This window comes from Salvia hispanica, chromosome 4 (genome assembly GCF_023119035.1).
Source record: "Salvia hispanica cultivar TCC Black 2014 chromosome 4, UniMelb_Shisp_WGS_1.0, whole genome shotgun sequence".
NCBI classification, from domain to species: domain Eukaryota; kingdom Viridiplantae; phylum Streptophyta; class Magnoliopsida; order Lamiales; family Lamiaceae; genus Salvia; species Salvia hispanica.
In genome coordinates, this window is record NC_062968.1 from 57,919,010 (window position 1) to 57,945,779 (window position 26,770).

The following is a 26,770-nucleotide window of genomic DNA, read 5'->3' on the forward strand; positions in this document are numbered from 1 at the left end:
CATTATGTCTACGAAACTTATAATGAAAGCCGTGATCAGTGCCACACCATCGTCCCCTGTAACATCTCTCACAGGCATTACCATGAGAGGGAGAGATCTTGAAGCAGATTTTGTTGAGCTGTTCAAACATGGAGCGAGGAGAAAGGCAGCCCATGGCTAGCCAGGGCGGCGATAGAAGTTTGCACCATATATGCTATCATTGGCCCCATGCTTAGATTTATTCAACAGCAAAAGTTTTACCGTTCTACAAGAGACAATGCAATGACTAAAAACATAACCCACAAAAAGATTATTCGCAGGTTGGGCAAACATATTCATCAAAATACTAATTTAAGTCCATGATATAGATACGAATGTGAAGAAGTACAGCCGGCTTTCCATTTCTCAATTGAAAGAATGCAACTGCTGGGGAGAGAAAATTTTAACATACAACAATCCTCCACGCCCTCATCCTTGATCACCTCCGACCCACGCGCTTGCAAATTCTTCCGGGCAGAGCAGGTTGTGAGTGAGGGAGAGGTTGAAAAGAGAGGGGATTCGGGCAATGATTTGCTTAGGGGAGATGGGAGAGCGGAGAGCACATTCTGCTCTGCCTCCGCCGTTTCTGAGCTATCATTGCTCATTCTTGAATCCATTTTCAAGGAATGCAGAAATTTGAGACGAAGATGATAGATTACAATGTTTGATGTGTTTGCATCAAACATTGTAATCTATCATAACGGCTTCCTTACATCGCAGTTATATTTTGCGCAGTAATTTCAGTCCTTATAATGGTATTACTACAACATAACGTTAATCAAACTGTGCACAATAGTAATAGGTTAATCCTCTGCAAGAAGCTACATAGAGAGCAAACACCAAGTATGAGACAGAAATAGAAAACTAAAAGTATTAATCTACCAAGTAATTACACTACGAATACACCGTACAGCTAGGACCTGGGCTTGGCTTAATCTGAGTGAAAAAAACAACTAATCCTCAACGACTTGATCTATTTCTTTGCATAGGTGACCAACATAGGATGGTCCTCACTTATCTTAAATCCCTGAAGCCCCTGCATTGCAACTGTTGACTGCATCTCATTTTCATATTCTATGAAAGCAATTCCAGGCTTAGCTTCAACCATCCTAACTTCCTTAAATCCGGGGCACTGACTGAAGAGCATTTGCAGCATCATTGAAGTTGTTTGGTGCGGTAGATTTTGAATGAACAATATGTTATTTGGAGGGGCAGGACCCTCTGGAGCAGCTCTAGCACCCATATATGGGATCTGGGATAACTGCACCACATAAAGAAGAATGATTTAGGAGCTTCTTCACAACAAACAAATAGGGAAAGATGATGGGAACGCAGAAACAACATTTTCCAGAAGAGAAGGGCAAAAACACCTCAACAGAGAGAAAGTGGTGCACACAAATAAAATTTAGTTAGTTTGAGCACCCATGGCAAAGATTGCAGAGGAAATTATTTTCCCATGTGAACTTCAATAGACATAAATAGTGATAGAAATCTTAGATATAAATAATGAGTAGCTCTTGACAGAGCACTTACAGGAGGGGCTGCACCATAAGCACCAGCATATGCGGAATTTAGGCCCGCGGCTGCTTGGTTCGCATCATGCTGATCCTTCTTCTTTCTTCCTATAATCGAAGCATACAAAGACCAGAGAAGAGTAATGAGTCTAGTAATTATGATTACGTAATACCTAATACAAAAACAAGTGTTCCATATAAATTTGAGAGTGTTCAGCCATATACACATTTCATTATAATTATTTTGCTTCAGTCAAATACATATATACATGATAGGGTTCATTCAAATACATATATATACATGATATGTCTCCTGGAGATTATCCAGTTACAGTGGCAAATATTAATGATCTGGATTCACTTCTATCAATTCTAATCTGTCATCAATGTAATTTTGCTAGTACAAAGAGTCATTAGAGTAAGAAAAAGAGGGTTCATAGTTTGGAGTGGTTGGCTCATCTCACTCACATAGTGTATCAAGTACAAGAGAAAGCCTCTATAAATCAAAACCAATAAACTTGTCATTAATATGCGCAGATCATAATCTGTTGAAAGTTAACCTCAGAGTAGTCATGCGAAAAAGAAAATCATGCCATGAAGCAAAGAAGGAAATGAACAATTTACTCAATCAAAACATATTATAACAGAAGGCGTGATCAGACACTTATTTCAAAATAGCCATTCTTCAAAAGAAGCTCATGTTCCCTCCTTATATGTCATATGCAACCTAAAAAGATTACATACCTCTGTCATCATGCTTCTTTCTTTTCTCTCGAGGTACAAAAGTACCATCTGCCTTGGCTATGAGATCAGACTTTGACTTGGCATATTGTATCCGCTGAGATAAGCAAAAGGTAAATAATTTCAACTCGAACTCGAGGACTGCAGTAGTTAACAACGTTAAATGTTTTTACAACCACACACTAACGAGTAAATAATGAGTGGTAAGGTGAATGTTCCATGACCCTAATTTTGGAATCGTTACTTTCAGTGTCTGCTAGAGTTTTTACACCTCATGAGGAGGTCCAGCCCTCCAGTAGAATGTGAGCAAATATAAATAAACCTCATACACACACAAGGGGATGGGTGGAAACATTAATTCATGCTTTGCTGACATTGCAAACAGGAAGAGCAATTAATAACGGATTGCTATATAAAAAAAATAAAACCAACATAGAGATTCAATATATTGACAACTTTCACTTCCAAAAGTCATAAACCTCTTTCTTAGTACCAAAGAAGTGATTCTATAGTTCAACATAGTTGCTTCAACTGTCCCAGATACCAACTTATCTATCATCTAGAAACCGTTAAACTAGTCGCTTACTGATGTGGGACTTCAATTATAAACACAAAACTTGTTGTAGTGTTTTTGCATCTTCGCTCACAGGATGGACCTTTACACATCTACACCCATACTCAGACCTCAAGGTCCTAAATAACAAAATCCGAGAATACTAACGATACAGAAGTAAAACAGCATCCGAATTCCAACACCAGATTTTCGTAAGTTAAACTTCATACTGCAAATAATGCATGAACAAAGTCATGATAGCACAATCTAGAAACCAAATTCTCGTAAGTTAAACCTCATACTGCAAATAATGTAGGACACCAGAATGAAATGAAATTACAGCATCAAAAATGATAGAAAGAAATTCAGAAATTAAGAAATTTCATACCATTGGCTTGTCGTAGAACGGAAATCCCTGCATTTGACGAAGCGCATTGGAGGCGGAAGAGACCTCTTCAAAAACGACCCATGCTTGGCCCTTATGCTTTAGGGTTTTGAAGGCCAATACCTCCAGTATTTTCCCGAACTGCGAAAACACCGCGTGCAGCGATTTCTTCAATTCTATCAACATAAGATTAAGCATAACCGATGATGAGTCCACCAAACAACACAATAAACTCCTCAAAATGCCAAATTCTCAGCACAGCCATCAGAAAAAATACCGTCGAGCTTAATTTTCTCGTTGAGATTATTAATGTAAATCGTCTGATTCGAAGCAGTTTCCGAGCCAGCGGGGGCAGGAGCAGGAGCAGGGGCAGGGGCGGGGGCTGGTAGTGCCTCTTCCATGGACACTGGCTCGCTATTTCTTCTCCGGTAATCGAGAATTTCACCGCGGCTACGATTAGACTGAGATTTGAATATTGAAATGAGGTTCGTGTAATTCGGGCCTATTTTAGTGGGCTTTGTGTCCACCACAATATTATCCAAATACTGTTGGGCTAAGTTTATAGCCCAAACTTGACAGGTAGAAGCCCGGATATTTTGCACAGGCAATGTAAGGCCTAATTACTATTTTAAAAATTAAATTCTGTTTAGCTTTATATGATTTGAAAATAGAATAATAATACTATTCAAAATTTCTCAATTATCCACCTCTGATCTAATATTGCACTTCCATATTTTACGTGCCTGACATAATTTAACCAAAACTCTTGATTTAAATAACTGTTATCCCAAAATACAATATTAGGAGTACTAACTAATTAAATTAATAAAACAGAAAAGAATTTGTGGAACAAAACAAAACAATATACACCTCAATAAACGTAGTAAACGTTGACCACCAAATTGCGTATGCTTGAAATCCAGTGGATTTCCGACTACAACTCTCCATTTTTGGATTTTCCTTATACTTTAATCCCCTTCTCTCTATATATATGGCAGCTTCTTCTTCCATTCTCAACCCTTGGGCGCCTCCAAACCTTCTACAAACCACACCAGAGGTTCCCTTATTAAACAATCCAATCCCATTGTGGAAATTCAAAGAAAAAAATAAAAAATAAAAAAATGGCTCGTTCTTTCTCCAACATAAAAACTGTCTCTTCCTTCATCGCCAACCAAATCTCCGCCGTTGTTACCAGGTTCGTTACCAGAGTTTAAAAATATAAATAAATAAATAAACACCATAATTAAATTGATACGTACAGGAGGGGATACTCTGCTGCGTCGCAGGGGCGGGTTGTCGGGGCTCCGAACGTGGTGGTGAAGAAAGGACCGGTGAAGGTCGGGGAGAGCGCATGGGTGCCCGACCCGGTGACCGGGTACTACAGGCCTGAATGCAGTGTCAAGGAGCTTGACCCAGTGGAGCTGAGGGAGATGATGAGGAAGAGCAAGAACAACGCTAAGTGAACCGCACCCGCCGTGGAAACGGCCTTTCAAAATGTGATCTCATTCGGCCCGTTACTGGACACGGATCATAGATCAACAATGCATATAATATGACCAGATTTTTTTTGCCGTTTCCTGGTATTATTACTACTCTGCTTTTATGTATATATATGCTCACAGTATTTTTGTTGCTAATGTTATTAATATAATAGTATACTCCTACTAGTAGATTTTTGTTTGAACTTTTGGAGTATTGTTCCGCATAAATCAAACAAAAGCTTGTTGAAAAACACTCCTACAAGTCAGTTGTTGCATGAAATTTGAAGTTGATTCATAAAGGGACTTGCTGCTGCAATCAAATCACAACACTAAATGAAATAAAAAGCAATTTTGGGCTAGTAGTCAGCGTATCACAGTTATAACACATCAATTCAATTTTATAGACGTAAAGAGGAAATCAAATACACAATGTTACAATTGTTCGGTACACGCAAATAATAAAAATGATACATACCATGTGAGAGTTTGTATGATTTTGCAATAAAATGAAGAGAAATCCTGATTTTTCATTGGACTGATCCAAACACCATCACATTAAATAAAGTGTCCGGAGAGGCAACGCATTAAATTTTTGATCCACTTATATGCTCCAATCTCATATTTCATTTACTTAGTAAACAAAATGAAATACAGGACCGAAACATGACGGAGATGCCAACGTCGAATCAGAGGATATTTTTCCAATAGAAACCTGAGAAGAAAGTTGGGAATAAATTTCTATTAATACTTACATATAGTATCAGCATATCAGAAATCAAAGCTAATCCTGAAACATGTGCTATCATAATCATCACAGAAGATGCAGGATTAGAAACCAAATTACGTAGCCGAAAAGGATGATGATTGTGCTGAAAAATCAAGCTCAGACAACTTCAATGCTTAAAAATATAGTACTGTAGAAGAAAGAGGAGATAATAATTGCTCTCTTCTGAAATACTAAAACAAAAACTCATACTACAACGGAGTTTAAACATTTATCACCATCTCAATCAGAGTGACCTAGAGGAGATTTAAAGTTCATTAGAGTTCTGAGATGTAACACTCAAAAGAGTGGTAAAAGTCTGGGTTAATGCAATGACAGGTTCTGATACGAAACAGAAATGACAACGTAACCTATTCTTTTGCTCACCGAAGTAAACAATCTTTACAAACATAAATAGTAAAACGAGACAGTTCAGGAGTTCAGGTAACCATGATTATGATCCGTAATATAGCCGGACAGAAGATAATAGTAATTGATAAACTGAGGTAGCAAAATACTAACAGGTATAGGACCAATTATCCAATATATATTCAAATAGTTCATTTTTTCCATAACCACAGGATTGTCTGCCTCTCGGTTTGGACAGCTATTTGATATATAAAGCATCACCACAACTGGGTAATAGTGGCTCATAACTTGTCAAATAGTCCACATGCAAAACTTAAAACTGTCTAAAAGTGAGGGTAACAAAGGTTGAAGTATGAAAGTCATAAAAACTGTGGAGGCTGTGAAATTTGTTAAATCTTCCAATTGTCCTTACTTTTCTAAGAAAACCATGAACTGAACTGTCCTGTTTTTATATCTCGTTTTAATTATTAATTTGGAAGAAATTATCACCTGAGCAAGGCCAGTTTGCCTTTACCAAGGGCTTTCCCAAATTCCCGTCTCATACACAAACCACAATGGCACTCTTGCAATTCACTCAACTGGCATTACTGCCCCATTCCTAAGCATACAAAAAGCCTAGAATACAACCTTTTGCTCGTTCTCTTGTTCGTCTACAACTCTTTGAAGCTCCCTTGGAGAGTAAGACTAATGTAAGTAAAGATTGTTCACTATATCTTAGCGGAATAGTGGTGCAAAGGGTTAACCCCACTGAGCATCTTTAGTCTTTACAACACCTAGTGAATTCGGCAAAACTGTGCTTGGCAGAAAAGCCTAAGGTTTAGCTCTCCACAGCTTTGAAATCAATATTTACACCACCTTTGAAATCATTTTTTCTACCTCTATGTTCTATCCAGAACAAACCAAACCACCCACTAATTTGGTCACCTACTATATAATACAGAACCATTTCATATAGGAACATTACTGAATATCCCTAACTCATAGGCAAAGTGAAATTGATGCTATTCAGTTAAACAAACAAAGAAAGAACAAATTGAAGAATTCATCCAATACATAGACACACCTCGGTTTAAATCGAAGAAACAAGAGGAAGGTTTTCCCCATCCAAAGCATTGCAATCCAATCCACAGCCACATTGCGGGCATATAAAGAAATTATGAATCCCAAAATCAGCAGATGCAATTCCAACGGAAAATTGGAGGTTGTCGGCGTTTCTGGTGACCTCCACAATACTCAACCAGATAAACAGCACTTTGACTTTAACACCAGATAAATCAGTCAACTTATTTTGACGTATGTAACCGCTGATCACAGAGCTGTACTTGAGCTGATACGACCCTTCCAAAGAGAAACTGCAAGAAGCGTTCATATAGGCGTTGAATTTGCCGGTGGTCTCGTCCAGATCATAGTGTGTTACCCCTATTGGGAGTATACCGATTGGGAAACCGTAGGCTTGGATTGCTTCGTACGCTGTTGGAACGCCGGCGGCAGCGTCAAAGAGGAAGAGGAAGAGGAGGAAGGAGAGAACAACGCTGACTTTCGATTGCATTCTGCTAATTCGAATATTCCAGATCGTCGATTTGATTTTATTGAGTTTTTGTAAATTGAGTTTCTACTAATTTTGGGAAAAGAGAATAGTAACAACTAATCCTACTACATAAATCTGATGAGTCACGCGCAATTATTTGGGCTCAATTTCCTTATGGAGTACTACTATACTCCATGGCCCAATATGAACATTCGCATACAAATCCGTAAACATTTTTTATATGAATATATATAGTTTGGATGTTCTAATATGATGAATTGAAGTGAGATGCCAATTACGAATTGTGATGAAACACAGATTTAAATCGAAAACAATCTGACCTGCATCAAAGAGACGCAAAAGGTTTATTCGAATCGGGGCATTTAAATCCGCAGCCGCAGCGCGGGCTCTCCTCGAAATCGTTGGCAGGAAAACCGGCGGACGCGATCCCGACGGAGAGCTCCAGATTGGCACCGTCCTTGGTGACCTCGACGATATTCAACCACAGAAACAGAATTTTAACCTGGATTCCGGTGAGATTCATAATCTTATTGTTCGAGATCGTGCCGGTAATGGTGGTCTTGTATTTGAGGTTGTATCCCTGGATGGTGAAGCTGCACGTATTGTCCAAGTAAACGGAGAATTTGCCGGTGGAGACGTCCAGCTTGTAGTTCGACACCCCCTCCGGCAGCAGGCCTTGCGGAAGTCCGTACGATTCGATTGCTTCGTACACCGTCGGCCGCTCCGCCACGGCGCCGACGACCACCACGACCAGGAGTAGGAGTCGCCGGAGGGAAGACATCTGCGAATTGAACTGGAGCAACGGATCACGGATGGATCGATTTACTTACTAATGGTTTGACCACAACTCTGTCAGTAGCACCCAAGTTGTGCGCATATTCTAAGAATCCGCTCTACTTTTCTTCCTAGACTATTTTAGTGTCCATACTCCAAACCAAAACAAAACTATGCTCTGTTTTTTTGGCATCATTCATACCTCAATTCAATTGCTTTGAATCCAAATTTAAGAATATAGATATCCACATTTTAGGTGCTACTTTAGTTCACTAATACATCTTCTTCCGATCTCATTAAAATAAGTAGTCGAGGTTCATGTTATTATCATGTGTAGTGTAGCCGTAGGAGACTCATCTATATTAGACTAAATGCAACGTAGTGGTCACGTTGGCATATACTCCTAATATATGGAGTAATATTTATGTGATATGTGATATACACTCGTTTAAAAAATGTACTATATGAGATGAATTCAAATAACTAAATTGCCACTACAATTATTGATGGTTTGGACGTCAATATCGCGTTGAAGGCAGGCTTTATATTATAAGCCCATGCATATGATTAGGCCGAAAATTGTCTTACTTGGATACAAAGAAGTTGCAGTTTATGTCATTTCTTCTCGCTTCCATTTACACCATTTTTGGGCCTAAAATTAGCCTTATTAATATTTTATTAGTAGTAAACTTTTAGCTTCCGTATTTATTCACAATTAAAATTTAAATAATACAATAAAAAATTATTTCACTCTTATATGGAAGATGGCATATTATTAAAATTCACATTTCATTATATTATGATGCTTTAACTCGTAGAGCTTTAATAAAAATAAAAATAAAAATAAAAAATTAATAGTTATTTAAATCATATATATGAAGTTTAAAATTGGAACCTTAGATTTATGATCAGATTCCAAGATTAAAGTTCCCGAATAGTTGAACAAAAATTAGGAAGCTACAAACACAAATAAGTACTCCATATAAGTAAACGAAGCAAATAATGCAAACATGGATTAAACTTTAAAGTAGGTAGAACAAGTTCAAAAATGGTGCTCATAACGTTACAGAATTCTCAGCGAAATAGATCCAGCAATCTCATGAGAATGAAATTTTATTAACATGATAGGCAGTTAGGCACATCAAAAGTGAAAATCGATATTGGTAGGCAGTTTTTGTCATAGAACTTGATTCTAGCATATCACATAACAGCAATACAAAGAGCCACACGGCTGACAAGAACTATAAAAATTGTTTTTAACTACAGTGAAAGACAAAAGATGGTGAAGTGGTCAACTGGAACCGTGGCAGTCAGCATAAAATGCTACGACCCGAGTGATGAAGAATGAAAGCTCCCACAGGCCACAGTGTAAGGTCATCTTGAGCTGAAGAGCTTAACTCTGAAAAAGTTGCAGTGAGAATATGAGTATGTAATCGGGTGGTACAGAGACTAGATTCAATTGGTTTTTGCTAGAGTTGCAACTCTTACCTTGTTGGCAATGTTGTTGGACAACCAGTCCAATCCCTCGTAGAGACCTTCACCAGAAGTTGCACATGTGCTCTGGATGTACCTGCACGTACGGAGTGCATAAGATTAAAAGATGCCTAACTTGGAGGGGAAGGTACTCAAAAGAGACTATACCAATGGCGTTGACGGAGGGAATGAAGGCCCAACTTGTCAGTTATTTCTGCAGCATTCATTGCATTTGGAAGATCCTGCTTGTTGGCAAAAACAAGCAGGACAGCATCCCTCAACTCGTCCTGAAAAGAAACAAAAAGTTTCGCTCTGTTGTGGCACAGTTTTCTATTTGCTCATCTGAAACAGTCAAAAGAATATTGATTTACCTCATTCAGCATCCTGTGCAATTCGTCCCTTGCTTCAACTACACGATCACGATCGTTGCTGTCAACAACAAAGATAAGGCCCTGGGTGTTCTGGAAATAATGCCTCCACAATGGACGGATCTACATAACAGAGTATATCAAATTCTGGTAAAAAAAGATCAAACTTGAAGGTGGTCAAGTTAACATGAGTGCATAAATTTCAGGGGAGAGGGGTGTATGGAGTGGAGATGCTTGCAATAATATACTAGCAATTATTGACTTTAGCACTTAATTTAGGCTTCTTTAACTGTTCAGATCCTGCACATGCGGATATTAGCCCCAGTTATATGCATTCTACTTAAATATTTGACACTTAGATGCACACCACAGGGGCATAAACATTTCCATCAGAACAAGAGCAAGACCTTTCTAATGCTTTAGGTAAAGAAAGGACATAGCAATTGACACATTAACAATCAAGAGACTTTTTTAACCCACGGATTTTCTTAAATTATAGTAATTCATAATGAATCCATGTCTGATGCAGGAAAAAAACCTAGTAACATTGGATCATGTAAATACTCAGGAAAAAGAGCAAAGCAGTGAAATGCATACCTTGTCCTGACCACCAACATCCCAAACAGTGAAGCTAATGTTCTTATATTCCACAGTCTCCACATTGAACCCTGAACAACAGTACTTATTCTCATGAGATTAAGAGTCAGGAAATTTTAAATGGATTAGTTTTAAGGTATAGTTCAATATTCCTGCAGGGCAAAGTTGAATATACACTTAATCTTGTAAAATCATGGACTGGGACATTTTAAAAAGGAATGCACATCGCACACGCGCACATATACTAGGGTTTTAGTGATACTCCATTGAATTCTCTGTGAAAAAATAAGAATGGTGAACAAGCACATAAAAGCTTTGAACAAGAAATGGATGAATTTTCGCTCATAACAGAATTAAAAAAATAGGCATAGCATTCATCCAGTGAGAAGATGCATCCACTGCAGATATTAAAGATCAAAAAGGTTAAAATGATTCTCATTTGTTACCAACATTTAGTACCATTTTCGCAGACACAAAAATGTGCAAAACGAAAAGGATGAAACTTACCTATAGTAGGAATTGTGGTGACAATTTCTCCAAGCTTAAGTTTGTAGAGAATGGTTGTTTTACCAGCGGCATCGAGACCTACCATGAGTATACGCATCTCTTTCTTGGCAAAGAGCCGGCTGAAAAGCTTTGTGAAAGACAGCCCCATCTTTTAGCTGCCAAATACCCAACCTACAAAGCTAGGATAAAAGAAAAGAAGAAAACAAGCATATTCATTATCATCTGAAATAAATGATGTGATCTTATAAGACAAAACCAACGAAATTGTATTAACTCATGTTAACTTCACTCTAGCCATTCTTACCCAGGCTACAAGATCACCAGAACTGAATCTGCTGATCAGGCAAAATAAAATGGAATCATCAGGACAATAAGACTACACTAATATTCTCCAAAATACAAGCAGAAACTATCGAATCCTACATCTGGAGCAAATTAAAACACGAGATCTACCACGTTCGCGACCGGATCAAGAAAATTGAGGACAATTAAGCACAACAAGGAATTCAAACCACCAGCTCATGAGATCGACGATGAAATTACAAAAATATAATGAATCCAATTTTTTAAAGTTCAAAAATGAAATCTGGCACAAATCATACCGGATTCTGCATATCATATTCATAGGACCAACACAAATCGCTATAATTCAGCTATAAACAGGATATAGAGAGAAGAGAAGTAATTCTTACATTGAAGAGGAGCAGCGACGATGGACCGGGGTTTAGAGATCTCTCCAAAAGAACGATGACTATTTTTATGGTGGTGCGTATTTCTTTTTCTTTTCTTTAAGTCTAGTATGATTTGATACATGGAATTGTAATTGTAATTGTAATTGTAATTGATATTGAAAAATTTAAAATTCAATGTTTAATAAAATGAAGTACTTAATATTTAATATTATTTGATATCAAAATTAAATTTGAAGAATTTATACACATTATACACAAAATATATACTATATACCGGAAATATCAAATAAAAATGTACAAATATGGTTTTGCATATCCAAACAAAAGTTAAATCACAGGTCCCTTATATCATTTCAAATCCTGGAAAATCAAATGTCGGCAAAAGGCGAGCGGCTGCAGTTGGAGAGTGAGTGTACAAAAATGCCCCTTACGCATTTGGCAATATTTTGTTCGAAAAAGTGTTTAAAAAATACAAAAGTAACATAAACTAGCCAAGTATATAGTAGAAACCGCAAATGTACATCACATTAAGAATAGAACCTTAATATGTAGATTGACTTTAAATTTTAATGCCTGTATTTTAGCTCTTTCTACTGCAAAGATTCATGAAGTTATATTTGATGAATCAAACACATATTTCAAACATCAAATATAACTTAATCAATCTTTGCAGTAAAAGCTCACCAAATATTATAACATATATATATCAATAATAATATAGGCACCACATTAAACCTCTAAATTTATAGAGAGTGTTTGGGTTCATCTTGACTAATGTGCTTGCATGTAGTGTAGGTCGTGCTTGATCATATATCGTTTATGAGATCCGTAAATAAAAAATAGCCATATCTAGAAACATTCTAATTCGTATGATTATTGTTATTTTAAAAATTAAGAAGTTAGAGTAATTAGAAAAATGAGTGGTACAATGCATAGAATCAGCCTTGGTTCATTACATATTTACAGATCAGTGACTTTAAACGAGATAAAGATAAGTCAAAAAGAGAAATATAGACTAGTGATTGGGGTGAACAACATTAATAAAACACAAAGTATAATAAAAAAATCTTTTACTTTTGAAAGAATAACAAAAAGCCGTTGAAAAACTTGTGTTAATCCTTTCCGATCCCCTGCTACAGTTAAAAATTGTTTCATACTGTAATTACCAATTCACTTATAATTACTCCGTAGTTTATATGATGCCGCCCACCTCCCCACTCAGTTAAAAAAAATGGAATTTCTCTAAGACATGCAAGAAATTTGTTTTAGTGGAACTATATATATGAGTTTGAAATTTTGAGATTAGAAATTTTTATAATATTTCATTGGCTCTTATTGTAATGGTAGAGGATTTTCCACACCAAATACGAAAAATGGACAATATAAATAAGAAAAATAACTTGTCCCTCATTGGCTCTTACTGTGTTCGTCACATCAACCACTCCCCATGCGGTAAATATTTCCACGGAAACATTTTTACGCCATAAAAATTGATATATATAGAAGAACCACAAGCTAGAAAAAAAAGTTAAAAGTATTAATATCAAATTCATAATTTTCACCTTTTTTTCTGAATAAGCATCCAATAATCAAGATCTGCAAACTAGGCCGGATAAATAAACTGCACCAGCAAAATTTCATGCCTGGAACTTTATGTGTAAAGCCTAAGTTGATCAATTTGATTCTTAAATCCCATGAAAAGCAAATTACCTAGCTTTTTTACCGAAGGTTGAAAAAGCATATATATTAATGCAATAAAACTTGTTCTTATTCCTCTTTGGATGACAATACATCACTATATGTGATGTAGGCTCTGAAATCTTTTTTGACTTGCACCCTTTCATCGAAAGATCGACCGATAAAAAATCATACTAATACTTTTCAAAGCAAATTATATAATACTAGTATATTATTTGAAACTAGTTATATTTATAATTATATACTTGTGCACGGCGTATTCTTGACCAAATTCCTGCTTGTTCCGTACTGGGAGTTTATGATTATTTCTTACATAATTAAGTATTGAGTATCCAGTTAGAACCGTAGATTAAAAAATAATATATGCAGTGATCGAATATTAGTCAACAAACTATCCCATTTTAATGAATTAATTATGTTAAATGGATCGATAAGTGGGTTAGCCACCAAAAGCTAAAGAAGTCAAATTATTCCCCAGAAATGAAGTGATATATGTTGAATGGAGAAATTAATATTCCTCACTTGTATTGATACGATTTGTTTCATAGTATGGCGACATTTCTATTTTTAATCATACAAAATCCAAATATTTAGTAGGAGTACTAGTATAAATGGCACGCATACTAGGTGCATGATGAGACGAGACATCCGTGCAACCTCGATCAAAATCATCTTTGTTTACATAGATGGGCGATACCTTGGAAGCTAGAAATGGCAACTCAGGTATGAATAATAAAGAAGATATATTAAGCGTCAAAAAGGGTACATGGTCTTCGCATGAAGATTCCATACTCATCAACTACATCGCAGTTCATGGCCAAGGCCGTTGGAATGTTGTTGCTCGAGACTCAGGTACGATTCGTGCAACTACAAACTCAAATGATGTAATTAATGCAATCAAGTAGAATATTAATTTGGATAAATGTTACTAGTACATTTATTTTTATACTAGGTACACACATGCATGCTGAAACTTGCATGTTTATTTTTTGCATATATATTCTTTTGTTGATTTTCCCCTGTGATTTAAGTGAATGAGAGACGATCATATATATTATCATGGTTTTTATAATTAATAAAGGGTTGAGGCGGAATGGCAAGAGTTGCAGATTGAGATGGAAAAACTACTTGCAACCAAATGTTCGACGAGGGAATATTACAGTTGAGGAGCAGCTTTGCATTATAAAGCTCCAGTCCCTCTATGGAAATCGGTGCGTCTAAGATTACATAGTACTCCTTTGTAATCGCTTTAATTAATTAAGATATCGCAGGTGGTCGAAAATAGCTAAGTTGTTGCCCGGTCGAACTGATAATGAAATCAAGAACTACTGGAGAAGTCAAGTTTTAAAGCCTGCAAAGCAGCTGAAATACGACACAAATAGCATGGAGTTGAGGGAGTTCGTTCGTGACATATGGCTTCCAAAATTGTCTGAAAGGATTCATGCCAATAATAATAATAATAATAATAATAATAATAATAATAATAATAATAATAATAATAAACTTGCAAGTGTTAGCGGGGTGATGATGAATTACAGTGCTGAAAGTGTTGGAATGGATTATTGGTCGAATAGCATTTCATGTGATCAAATTGCAGTCACGAATAATTTATGTAATAGTAATAGTGACTGCGGGTTTCATGATTACATGCTCGATTTTGGGCAGTAGTAGTATTGTATTATGGCCTTGAATTTGATAGCCCCTCCCTGCTTAGTTCGGTAATGGTGTATTATCAAATAGATGATGTATTATTGGGCATGTATCTAACCAATTCAAGTATTGTGAGCTATATATACAGTATACTTATGCTTTGAAATTTAAGGGACGGCAGAAATTGGGAAATCGTTTTTTCTGTTTCTACTCGTGTTTCATCTTCTCCTATTCTCGCATCATTCATAACTAACCGGTATATGCATGTATTCAACAATATGCATATAATTTACTTTAAGGCTCCTAAAATAAGTAGAAGCTAGAATTGAAAATATATATGTACTACAGTACTAGTTAAGGCTTCTTGTAAAATCAAATTTACTAACAAAAACACTTCATGCAGCAGAGAAGGTATGTAATATGTATGCATATATATAATATATGTAATGAGTTCTCATGTATATATATACTATACTGCGTAGATATGAATAAGAAGAGAAATAAGAAATTAAAAGGATATTAGAAGCATATGCAAGAAATGAGAAGTTGACTTTAGATGTGGTTTGAATGTAGCCACCACTAGAAGATGTTGAGTGATGGATCACAGCTATATATGTATATTATATGGTGCACTCATTAATTGTTGCTATCTCAGTTGTCTTCAACCTTATATGCTATTGCTAATGGCTAATCTATTCAAATGGGGACAATTTTGGGGACCTCTCACTGCCATGTCCACCACAAGTCCCCCCTTTCACTAAAATGACTGGCCTCTTCTTGCGACTACGTACCATTGAAGACGAGTTAAACTGATGCTAAAAAACAAAAAAAAGAGTTAAAATTAGATTAATAATATTAGCTGAATATATCCCATCAAATCATAAATCCACCAAATAAGTACTAAAATCGACGGGGCATTATATTAGTGTGAAAAGTGTCGGTATCACTAGTATTTGTAGTGCCATTTTGTCCACTATTTGTTCATGCAATTTGATTCATCCCACAAACAATCATGCCTCGTAGATTTCATGTCCTATTCACCGTTAATCTCTTCTCCATCTTCCTCTCATGTCCGAACACACTTTCCTCCGACTGGAAGCTGCGGCTGGCGGAGTCGAATAGAACACAAGTAACCGTGAGCCAGGATGGGAGCGGCGATTTCATGAGCATCAATGAGGCAGTCAGCAACATTCCCCTTCACAATACTCGTAGGGTGGTTATACGCATAAATTCCGGTGTTTATAGGGAAAAGGTGAGCATCCCTAAAACGATGCGTTTCGTAACTTTGGTGGGAAATGCGAGCGACCCTCCGACGATCACGGGAAACGACACCGCATCAACGGTGCGGACATTTCAAACTGCTACTGTTGCCGTTGATGCTGATTATTTTATTGCAATCAACGTCAAGTTTGAGGTGATCATCATATTTTTCAAAATCATTATTCATTCCTAGATCTATACTAGTATATTTGGAGCTGTATTGATTAGCAGTTATGAAATCAGAACAGCGCGACGCACATGGTGGGGAGGAGAGGCGAGCAGGCGGCGGCGCTGCGGATATCAGGGACAAAGGCGGCGTTCTACAACTGCAGCTTCTACGGTAGTCAAGACACCCTCTACGATCACAAAGGCCTTCACTACTTCAGCAACTGCTTCATTCAAGGCTCCGTCGACTTCATCTTCGGCTACGGCACATCACTCTATGAGGTAATTTGGACTACCTACCTTTCCATATTAATCAACAAAAAAATGAGGTTATACTATTTTTTTGTCAGAATTGCTATCTGAACTCGGTGACGAAGAAGGTGGCGTCGGTCACAGCTCAAAAGCGGTCGGATTCATCAATGGCGAGCGGGTTTTCGTTCAAGAATTGTACGGTAACAGGGACCGGATCGATCTATTTAGGAAGAGCGTGGGGAGATTATTCGAGAGTCGTGTTTTCTTACACATTTTTGGATAAAATCGTTCTTCCCCAAGGATGGAGCGATTGGGGCAACACATCTCGCCACCAGTAAGTCGTCATATAGCTACACTACTGACTACACTACTCAGTTAGTATGCTATTTTAATTAGGATATAGTGCGCGCATAATTCATCTATCCACATAAACTAACCTAAAATGTGACTTTTTACAATGTTTTATTTATTCATATTCTTCCGTGCCCTAAGTACTATGGTGAATATGTTTTACTAACTTAAACTTTTACTCCATATAGGAAAGTGTATTATGGTGAATACAAATGTACCGGAGAAGGAGCAAACGTGACGGGTCGAGTAGCGTGGGCGAGAGTGCTCACAGACGACGAAGCCATGCCATTTATTGGCACTTACTATATTGATGGCGACTCTTGGCTTATAAATCCTTCTGCCTATCTCATTTGACTTTTTTCTTCCCAAACTTCATGATTCTATTGACAACATCTTGATGAATTATAACATGTTTTATTTGCATATATATGGTCTCTGAGTAATTTTTCACAATGGAGTGCAGTACTAATTAAATTAATATGCATATCTCTTTAACGGCTTCGAATTATGCTTTGATGAAATTACAGTCTACTAGTAGTATATTAAATATACATGTGTAGCTTACTTGGGGTATTGGTTTCACTATTTTCCAACTCGGAATGGGATTATATTAATTATTCAAAGTTAAGGCAGTTTCTCAAAATTATAGACTTAATTAAGCTCAAAGTTAAATGCTCATGGGCTTGAGTGTAGATTTTTTTTTTTTTTGGTTGATTATATTGTTGTTGATTGAAATGAAATCTTGGAAATTAGTTTCAAAGCAAATTGCTGAAATTGGTAATCTGTTTTCAAATGGGCTAAAACTTCAAGATTTGGTATAGCTACCAAATTACTAGGAGTATTTGCATGAATATATTTGGAGATGAAACGAGACTCAATGAAATTTTTGAAACTATATATAAACCCTTTATCTTCTGGTTGAATACAAAAGGCCAATTAAGTCCAATTTTCCTATAAATCTCTTTTCTTAACCAACAAACAGGCCATAGGTGTATATTTTTAGTTTATAGCCATAAAAATTCTATTTATAATATTGATAGCCAAGGCTACCAAACAATTTATAGGGGGTGTTTATTGGGGTGTATCAGTGTATATATATTTTTAGTTTATAGCCATAAAAATTATTATATTTATAATATTGATAGCCAAGGCTAGTAAACAATTTATAGTGGGTATTGATTGGGTATGAGTTTTTCTTGTGTTTCAATTTATTGGTACAGTAATAATTATGCTTTGAAAGTTATTTTAACATGAGGTTGTATTTGACATTAAATATGCCTCTCCAGTTTTTTGTAACCGGTAGTTGTAGTTGTAGATAATCTGGGAGTAATTGTAATGTACTTGTAGAGAATCTATGAGCATTTGGTAGTTGTAGTTGTAGATAATCTGGGAGTAACCGTATCATATTATTACTATAATAAATTAATGTTGCTAATCATTGGCCAACTAACAATTTAAAGTCATGAGGCCCTATAGCGACAATCATTGGCCAATACTGTAAATAGCTGTCATCACTTTTCTTCGTTGTGGGTATGATTTGTTCAAGACAACTAGCATTTATTTTTATTTCTCTAATTAATGTATGATGAACGTTAGGAAAGCTGTCTTGTGGTTCGACCCATATTCATTCATTCATATTAGTTCGGTGAAGAAAATTAATTTTTTTGAACTTAAAAGTTCATTTAGTCTATGTATGACGATAAATATAATGTAGTTATTTAAAAATTAGACCGATCAGCTATCACCCTTATCAAACATGCCAATAGTGTATATACCGAACACTTTGACCATCATGAGACGGAAAATTTGGTCCGTTCAATTATGAACCAGCCGATGGTTGAGAGCATCCACAATAGGGACGGACATCTCGCCGGACAAGCCCAATGACATCCCAAAAACACCTCATGTCACGTCATAAGGACATCTCATTGCACTGCCACATCACTAGGACGTCCCACTGCACAATATCGGACATCCCCTAGGACATCCTGGTGGACAAGCACAATAATAAAAATTCACAAATTAATAATTATGGAATTAAAATTTCGACACGAGTATGGAGAAAATGCAACCATTTTATTTCAAAAAAAACATGCATATTTAAATTTAAAAAAATACATAGTTCACTAAATAAAACATCCCAAATGAAATGAAGTACAACGAGCCGTATATATAGAGTTTTAAAAAAAATCGAAAATTGGGATGTCCGTCGCAATCGTGGACGTCACCGACAGACGAGCCGACGTCCGTCGGGACGTCTGCTATCGTGGATGCATTAATTTTCAAATTAAAAATGAGAGCGAAGGGATTATTATTAAATAGTACAGGACGCATGGAGTATCATACTTTTGGTTTATAATTTTTCAATTTGTTGTTATTTCAATTATTTTTTTTTCATTTGATATTTTAATTTATTTGCGTATTTATTGGCACTTAATGTTATTGAGATTAAAAACATGTGTTTCAAATGTTTTTATTTATCATTCACTATATTTGCTAGAGTATTTCACCTTGATCAATGGTCAGAGCTTTATCATTTATTAGTATATATATATATAGGAAATGAAACTTGTGGGGTCAGATATACTGACAATGTTATTGTTATGTTCCAACTACAATGTCTTCCTCTTGGTTGCATCATTTGTCATTTCCGTCCTGATCTAAGTAATAAAATTGTGTGTTATGAATATCATCGCAATTGTTAATTCTTCTTTTCCGGCTTTGAGTGTGGTGTTGAATTACATCGTTTGATAATCGCACCATCTCGAACAACATGTATCCCTTAATGCTTCACTTACAAAATTTGAAGTTGTTAAAGTAAATAGTAAGATAAATTAAAAAGATATTTTTAAAATTGAAATTTAAAATGTAATTTTGTTACATTTTTACTTAACGATCGATGATATATTGCAGGTATTTAAACACATTTATCAATTATATATGCATAATATTGATATCTTAGTTGTATGACAAAGACATCATAATCAAATATATCACATCTTGACACATATGTATTACATGGCAAATAAAATTTAAGAGACCGCCCTCAAGGTATATTACGCCTATAAAATGTGAATTAAGAGACCGCCCTCAAGGTATATTACGCCTATAAAATGTGAATTATTTGCTTCACAAACAACTAGAAATAATATCTTGTTATATTCATCACCAATAATCATAATTATTTTAGACTTTTCGGGGTGTGGTCTACAATTGCAATCAGCATCATAGGAACAAAGCACATGGCAGAGATTATGTGGGTTCTAGGTAATATAATTAAGAATTGACACATATTTATAATTACAACTGAAATTAAACAGAAGTTGGCAGATATTTAATATGAAATGAAGTGAAGTTGTCATTTAGACGCACCAAGTAGTTTGATAGGTTTTAACTTTGAATGCAATAATTACCTCTATATATATCATGTTAATCATCGTAGTTGAACAATCATGTCGACCTCTTAAAAAAGGGTCCATATGACAAAGTAATTACTCCCTATGTCCCATTTTAAGTGAGACGTTTTTTTTACCACTGCTTTGCAAAGATGATAATTAATAAATAGTACTCCCTCCGTCCCGGCTAAGATGACACATTGCTTAGCCGGCACGAGGTTTTAGGAGTTATTGGTTAAAGTGTTTAATTGGAGAGAAAAAAGATGAGTGTAAGTATTAAAGTAGAGAGATAAAGAAAGATGAATATTTTAATTAGGGTGAGAAAAAGTGGTTGAGTGTATTAATTGGAGAGAGAAAGTTTCCAAAAAAGGAAATGTGTCATCTTAGTTGGGACAAACTAAAAAGGAAAACGTGTCATCTTAAGTGGGACGGAGGGAGTATTTAAAAGTAGAGAGAAAGTAAGAAAAAGAATAACATAGAAGATAATCGTATCTACATTATTCTTTTACTTACTTTATTTTTTCTTGACTCAAACTATTTATTTTATTTTTAAAAAATAACGGCCGAATAAAAACACTTCACTTATAGTAGAACGGAGGTATACTATATTACTCCATGCATGATGCGCGCAGTAGCTGTCATGTTGACAACTTTTATGCCTAACCACTAATCCATGCATAATATGTCTTCGTTAATTTGGCTAAACTTATGGCCCAATATTTCCCTCCAATAAACAATGGTAAACGTTGAATCATGTATAGTTATACGTGTATATATATAGACAGACATAAAGACCCACCACTGTCACACCTGATTTAGAATTAATCTTTTAATTAAGTGAAGTCACACTTTTCCCCAGATATGGAGTTGTGTCTAAATTATTAATCCCTAAAATTTATTATATTAAATTAAAAAAATTATTATATTAAATTAATTTCTACAAGCAATTAGAAAACAAATATGAAGGCTTTAAGAAAACCTATATATACATGCTGAAATTATAGATTATAATCATAAATTTATAAATTTGAATCGAATTTTAATAAATCTTAATTATTAGATGTGAATAACCGTACAGGAATTTCTTGCCTCTAATAATTGCACCATAGCCCATGGGCACAAATATATTTTGTTACTACTCCTAGGAGTACTATATGAGAGAGGTTGACCTAGGTCCATATGGAGTAATCTTATACTAATAATTGTCACTTTTATTGTGGGCACCGGTTATAAGAAATGTAAAGAAAAATTGGTTGGAAAAGTCAGTGGAATGTGAGACCCACATTTTTATATTGGTTTTATAATAAAATGTGAGTGAAGTGAGTTAGTGGAATGTGAGACCTACTTATCATTTATGGTAAAAAATAAAGTAACAATTATTGTGGGACGGACTGGAATGGAAAAAAGTGATAATTACTGTGGGACATAGTATCAATGAACTGAATAAAAAGGGATGACAGTTATAGTTAAATTCCTTAAATCATGGAACAAGTTAGTAAGTAGTACATTATAGAAAGAGGAATTTAAGTTTATTTATTTTGGATGACAAGCACTTGAATTCTCACTCACTAATTGAATCAAAACTTTGGCCATCAACCCAGCTACCTATAATAACTAACCTGTATAGGGATTAGGGAGTATATATAATACAATGAAAATAAAAATTTGTAGTATAGAAAAAATACTTAGTGATTGAGCGTTATTTTGTAAAGAGATGGAGGCGATTATCCGCTAATCTCAAAGAATATGCGGTGCTTTTGAACTCTCCCCATGTGAATGCTCTATAGAGACTCGGGTTTTGGATGGACACGAGTTCAGGTATCGGAGAAATACTCGCGCTAAGGGGTGGAGCCGCAAAATACATCATTGACATCCTCGGTTTCGTTGAGTTTGCCACTGCTCTGTGTCTCACACTAGTAAATCTTCCGTTGGTTAAAGCCTGTTTTGATATGAACGATAAATAAATTGATCATTTAGTAATTATATTGAAATTTCATGAAAACCAACCTGAAATGCGTCTCCTACAAAAATGCATAATTTGTCTGAATCGGGCGGGACGGGAATCCACAAGCCGTCCCCGGACAAGATTTGGAGGCCGGCTACGTTGTTGGATCTCAAGACGGTGAGGATCTGAGGGTCCGAATGCTCACCAAACCCGATCCGATTCTTAGACGTGTCATCAAACGGGTCTACCGAAGGATAGTGATTGATCCTGAAGCAAGAATCGCTGCTTCCATCTTCAATAAGCTTACTGAAAATAGATTTATCCTGGGCCCACAGACCTTCAGCCACCATTTCTAGAATTTCAGATGACATCTTTTTCACTGCTTCTATGTAATCATTCACAGCGCCGCTGCAATAACAATAATTTTAACCATTTAATAATTATTTTGATTTTTTTTACTGCAAATATGATTTATGTGTTGACTTTATATTATAGTAGTAGTATGCATGTTTGTGGCTTTTAGAATCCATTCCATTTAATTATATATCATGAGTGGATGTTTGACGACTCTGCAAAAGTGATGCCTTTTGCTCGCTCAATCACAAAATGCTGCTGCCATACAACTTAATTATTAGTAATGCTATCTTACACAATTAATTAAGTGGGACCATAATATATAATTGCTAGTCAATTCGATTGCAAAGCCAATATATGTCTATTGTTTGTAGATGCAAATTATTCCTTACTTTTTGGGTTGATGTGATGTGATGCATTATGAGGCCAACTATACAAATACTATAAATTTCTCCATACAAGTCGTTTTCTTTCAAGTTTTTTTTACGTACCGGCCTAAATCTTAAATCCTACTCCACTTTATGCCAACATCTGACTATTCTAAGGAAATCCTTGTTTCTTGATTTTCAGGGTGGTCGTTGTCACAACATCGTGTTTGAACGCAACGAATTAATTATCGTCATTGAAATCCAATAGGTCATAGGAAATAAGACACCAAATTTCCCGTCTTCCTAAAGGGATTCTAGAAAGTAGAAACTAATCTATTTTGCTTTTACTATAGGTACGAAAAATTGTTCTTTGATTTTCAAAGTTTTTAAAAAGAAAAAGAAAATTTACTTATATTTTAATCACAAGCAGGGTTGTTACACATTACTCAATATATTAAAGTTTATATACTGTAAATAAATTAATAGGAGTAGTATGTTCTTGTGCATGCAAGCAACTCAGTGATGATTTTCTTAACAAGTAGTAACAACAACATACTATTATTACACGAACCTAGTTTTAACTCATAGAATTGCAATAAAAAAAAAGGATGTATATTTATAAAATACTTACGTACTACTCCTACTAGGAGTACTTCTTAATAGTACTCCGGTAAAACAGAAGAATTATTTACCTGAAGGCGTTAGGACGGGAGGAGATTGTATTGGATCTGCGGGAAATGGACACAGGATTGGCCTCGAGCAGGAGATATTCGAGCTCTCCTTTATCGCCGTTGAAGCCGATGTTCTTACAGCCGTAGCCGAAAGGCGAGGGTGACCCGGCCCGTTGCTTCTCGCATGCAGTTTTTGCGAAAAAATCCCTGCCCTCGCTGTCGACTCTTGAGATGATCTCTTCGGATATTCCATGGTTTTCGACCTGAAAAAATCCCAAGTCTTGGCAAGCTCGCAAGATTAGTTCGGTGAGTTTGGATCTTTCCTGGCTGAAATCAATCACCGGAACTCCCACGGCCTTGGTTTTCTTCGTCCGCAGAGGAGCGGGAGATGGAACCATACTGTGCTTATTTTGATGTGAGAGAGAGAGAGAGAGATTTGATTGCAGTTGGAAGGGGATTTTTGTAGGGTTGGGTTTGGCGGTTAAATAGAGGGAGGCAAGATGGTGACCACCTCCAACCTTATATTTTTTATACTTCCTACGTCTGTCGATAAATGTCCCAATTTTGACCGATGCGAGATATAAGAAATTATTTGACTTTATAAAAGAAAATGGAGAAAAAAATTAGTGGAAGGTGGATCATACTACTTTTATATATTGATTTTATAATAAAATGCGAGTTAAATGAGTTCGTAGAATGTGGGGTCCACTTACCGAAAAGAGTAAAAATGAAATAAAAAATTTATTGGTATAAAAAAAATGAGACATTTAATGACATTGCAGACATTAAAAAACTCTTAGCTGAAATAAAATACTAGTACTACTAGAGACTAATAATATGTGTTTTTGTGCGTTTGAGTGTGATAGAGAGAGAGTCGGATACAGTCCGGATGCTACAAACAGTAAAATCCATTTAGTTCCGACAGTGGATTGCAATTTTTTAACATACAAAAAAAATACTCTACTGCAGTATGAATTTTGAGATGCATGTTGTGATTCGGTGAAAATTAGTTGTGACTCTTGTGACTAGTATTTGGATTTATAGTTATTATTCTTTGTTCTTTGAGAAGGAATAAATTTTTGTGATTTTTTATTTTATTACTACTATAATGAGAGACGCAGGACAGCCTACTAACTGGAAAGCGGCTCGACAGATCAAGACATCAACGAAATCAACAAGATAGAATGAGATAAATAATCAGCACATATAAATTAAATTCTTGGATGATTCTGAGGAAAGCAAAAAAATTAAAAAACAATTTAAAACGAATATGATGTCTGATCGAAGGGAGAAAAAGGGCGGCAAATATTAGGTGAAAATGTGTCACAGATGTTTTAGTTGTAACGGCCGTCTGTCGCCTATCATTAGATTATTATAGTAGATGTCACCGTTTTATTTTAATTAATTTAGTTCTACTATGTATAATTTAATTTGTATAGTAAATCTATTCAAGCATTAAACGCGTAGTTGTGAATGTTCTGACTTTTCTTTCCTACTATTTTAATTCTTGATCCGGACAGATAACACCAAATTCATATGTTTTATCTTGTTCACATGAGGAACTCAACGCCCGCATTTAATTGTTAATTACTATATTAATTGAATATAGTTATGCACATAGAAATCCACGTAGAAAAAAGGGTATCTAGCTTGAATATTTTTACATCTTCACATCATGTGTTAGTTTGAGGAAAAATTGTTTCTTTACTGTGGAAATATTGAAAGATAATCATCTTGTCAATCGATTTGTTTGTTTGCTTGTATTAGTACTATTTTTATTTTTACAAAGTGCTCGCTAATAAAGATTTTTATAGTGTAGTATGATGAATTGTTGTTAGCTAAGTGAGTGAGCAAAGCTATTCAATCCTGTGATAATTACCGTGGCATCTGGCATGCATGTGCTGACGTGCGACGGGTGATTTAATGTTCAATCTTATTGAGTTATAATATGATCAACTAGCTAGCTAGCTTGGGATTTTCCAGCGTAATTAAGATTTAAAAACAAAAACTAAAAAGTTGTATGAATATAAAGATTAAAAGGGCAAATACTAGTATAAGGTTATACTACATGTACCTTTATAGAATTATATTTAAATTAATTCATTTTATATTGTGTAAATAAATAAATATTATGAATAAATGTATAGTATTTTTATAAAATGAAATTGACCGCACCCCACCATCTTCCCCTTACCCCCACACCGGTCTTCTTCAACTCTCGCGTCCTCCCTCAACTATATGTTCCTTTCGTCGTCTGCAATGAAATCCGCTATTCGTATAAGTATTTCTCCTTAACCATAATCCTTATTTTTCTTTATAAAACTAATCCAATGTATTCTTACACATTACAAAATACATCGTATGAGCATGGAAATAATTTACTGCACATTTATGCGTGATATAATAAAAGTAATTAATAGGAGTATTATTCATATATTAAGTAGTGAGTACTCCTACAATTTATGGCTAATTTAATTTGTCTTTTACAAAAGTATACAGATATAATATGTATTCATTTAAAAAATGATTTTTTTTAAAAATACAATTTTTTTATATTATTGAAAACTGATTAGTATATAGTTTATTTTAAATCAATTAATAATTATAAATAGTTTCTCAGTATAAAATATTGAAAGAAATTAATTATGTATGTACATTTATTATCACTACTCTTTCCATTTTGCTTAAATATTTATTCCCATAAATTAAGGAAGAACACGTCAATAAGTCAATAACGGCCGGCTGTTTAGTTTCAAATAGAGATTTTTAACATAAAATTCAATGTTTGTTTGGCGAATCCACGAATCATGATTAAAAATTTAAAATGATAAATTTTTAAAATTGTATGTAAAAGATTTTACATTAAAAATTAATTTA

General features: G+C 35.3%; 6 protein-coding genes and 1 long non-coding RNA gene across 9 annotated transcripts; 3 read left to right on the forward strand and 4 right to left on the reverse strand.

Moving 5' to 3' along the window:
* Nucleotides 1-792: 792 nt before the first annotated feature.
* Nucleotides 793-3,667, reverse strand: LOC125221775 (U1 small nuclear ribonucleoprotein A). Its single transcript, XM_048124023.1, has 5 exons — nt 3,489-3,667; nt 3,215-3,387; nt 2,277-2,370; nt 1,552-1,640; nt 793-1,279 (listed from the first exon to the last, which is right to left on the reverse strand). Exons 1-5 carry the CDS (start codon nt 3,610-3,612, stop codon nt 992-994), a joined length of 768 nt encoding a protein of 255 aa, XP_047979980.1. The 5' UTR covers nt 3,613-3,667; the 3' UTR covers nt 793-991.
* A 448-nt stretch (nt 3,668-4,115) lies between these two features.
* On the forward strand, nt 4,116-4,800 carry LOC125221778 (protein SENESCENCE-ASSOCIATED GENE 21, mitochondrial-like). Its single transcript, XM_048124028.1, has 2 exons — nt 4,116-4,406; nt 4,473-4,800. Exons 1-2 carry the CDS (start codon nt 4,333-4,335, stop codon nt 4,672-4,674), a joined length of 276 nt encoding a protein of 91 aa, XP_047979985.1. The 5' UTR covers nt 4,116-4,332; the 3' UTR covers nt 4,675-4,800.
* A 263-nt stretch (nt 4,801-5,063) lies between these two features.
* LOC125221779 lies at nt 5,064-8,391 on the reverse strand. 2 transcript variants are annotated; one of them, XR_007176428.1, is made up of 2 exons: nt 7,694-8,391; nt 5,064-5,404 (listed from the first exon to the last, which is right to left on the reverse strand). It is a non-coding gene; the product is annotated as an uncharacterized LOC125221779 (long non-coding RNA). The 2 variants fall into 2 exon arrangements; XR_007176427.1 differs by lacking the exon at nt 7,694-8,391 and adding an exon at nt 6,888-7,681.
* An 853-nt stretch (nt 8,392-9,244) lies between these two features.
* LOC125221776 (ADP-ribosylation factor 1) lies at nt 9,245-11,908 on the reverse strand. Of its 2 annotated transcripts, none has more exons than XM_048124024.1 (7): nt 11,785-11,908; nt 11,093-11,271; nt 10,586-10,656; nt 9,992-10,111; nt 9,789-9,907; nt 9,636-9,717; nt 9,245-9,546 (listed from the first exon to the last, which is right to left on the reverse strand). In XM_048124024.1, the coding sequence occupies exons 2-7, from the start codon at nt 11,238-11,240 to the stop codon at nt 9,541-9,543; spliced, it is 546 nt and encodes a 181-aa protein (XP_047979981.1). In that variant the 5' UTR covers nt 11,241-11,271; nt 11,785-11,908; the 3' UTR covers nt 9,245-9,540. The 2 variants fall into 2 exon arrangements, with proteins under 2 accessions (XP_047979981.1, XP_047979982.1); XM_048124025.1 differs by lacking the exon at nt 11,785-11,908 and adding an exon at nt 11,367-11,381.
* A 2,260-nt stretch (nt 11,909-14,168) lies between these two features.
* Nucleotides 14,169-14,952, forward strand: LOC125221522 (transcription factor MYB108-like; the record flags this gene model as incomplete). The annotated part of the gene is made up of 3 exons (XM_048123639.1): nt 14,169-14,334; nt 14,564-14,693; nt 14,754-14,952. Coding segments are annotated over exons 1-3 (495 nt in total), but the record flags the coding sequence as incomplete, so codon positions are not given.
* Nucleotides 14,953-16,110: 1,158 nt separating this feature from the next.
* Nucleotides 16,111-17,585, forward strand: LOC125224318 (probable pectinesterase 53). The gene is made up of 4 exons (XM_048127702.1): nt 16,111-16,546; nt 16,636-16,839; nt 16,908-17,143; nt 17,349-17,585. Exons 1-4 carry the CDS (start codon nt 16,145-16,147, stop codon nt 17,512-17,514), a joined length of 1,008 nt encoding a protein of 335 aa, XP_047983659.1. The 5' UTR covers nt 16,111-16,144; the 3' UTR covers nt 17,515-17,585.
* Nucleotides 17,586-22,044: 4,459 nt separating this feature from the next.
* LOC125185302 (gibberellin 2-beta-dioxygenase 2) lies at nt 22,045-24,326 on the reverse strand. Its single transcript, XM_048081819.1, has 3 exons — nt 23,915-24,326; nt 22,563-22,908; nt 22,045-22,494 (listed from the first exon to the last, which is right to left on the reverse strand). The coding sequence occupies exons 1-3, from the start codon at nt 24,289-24,291 to the stop codon at nt 22,255-22,257; spliced, it is 963 nt and encodes a 320-aa protein (XP_047937776.1). The 5' UTR covers nt 24,292-24,326; the 3' UTR covers nt 22,045-22,254.
* Between the last annotated feature and the right edge of the window lie 2,444 nt (nt 24,327-26,770).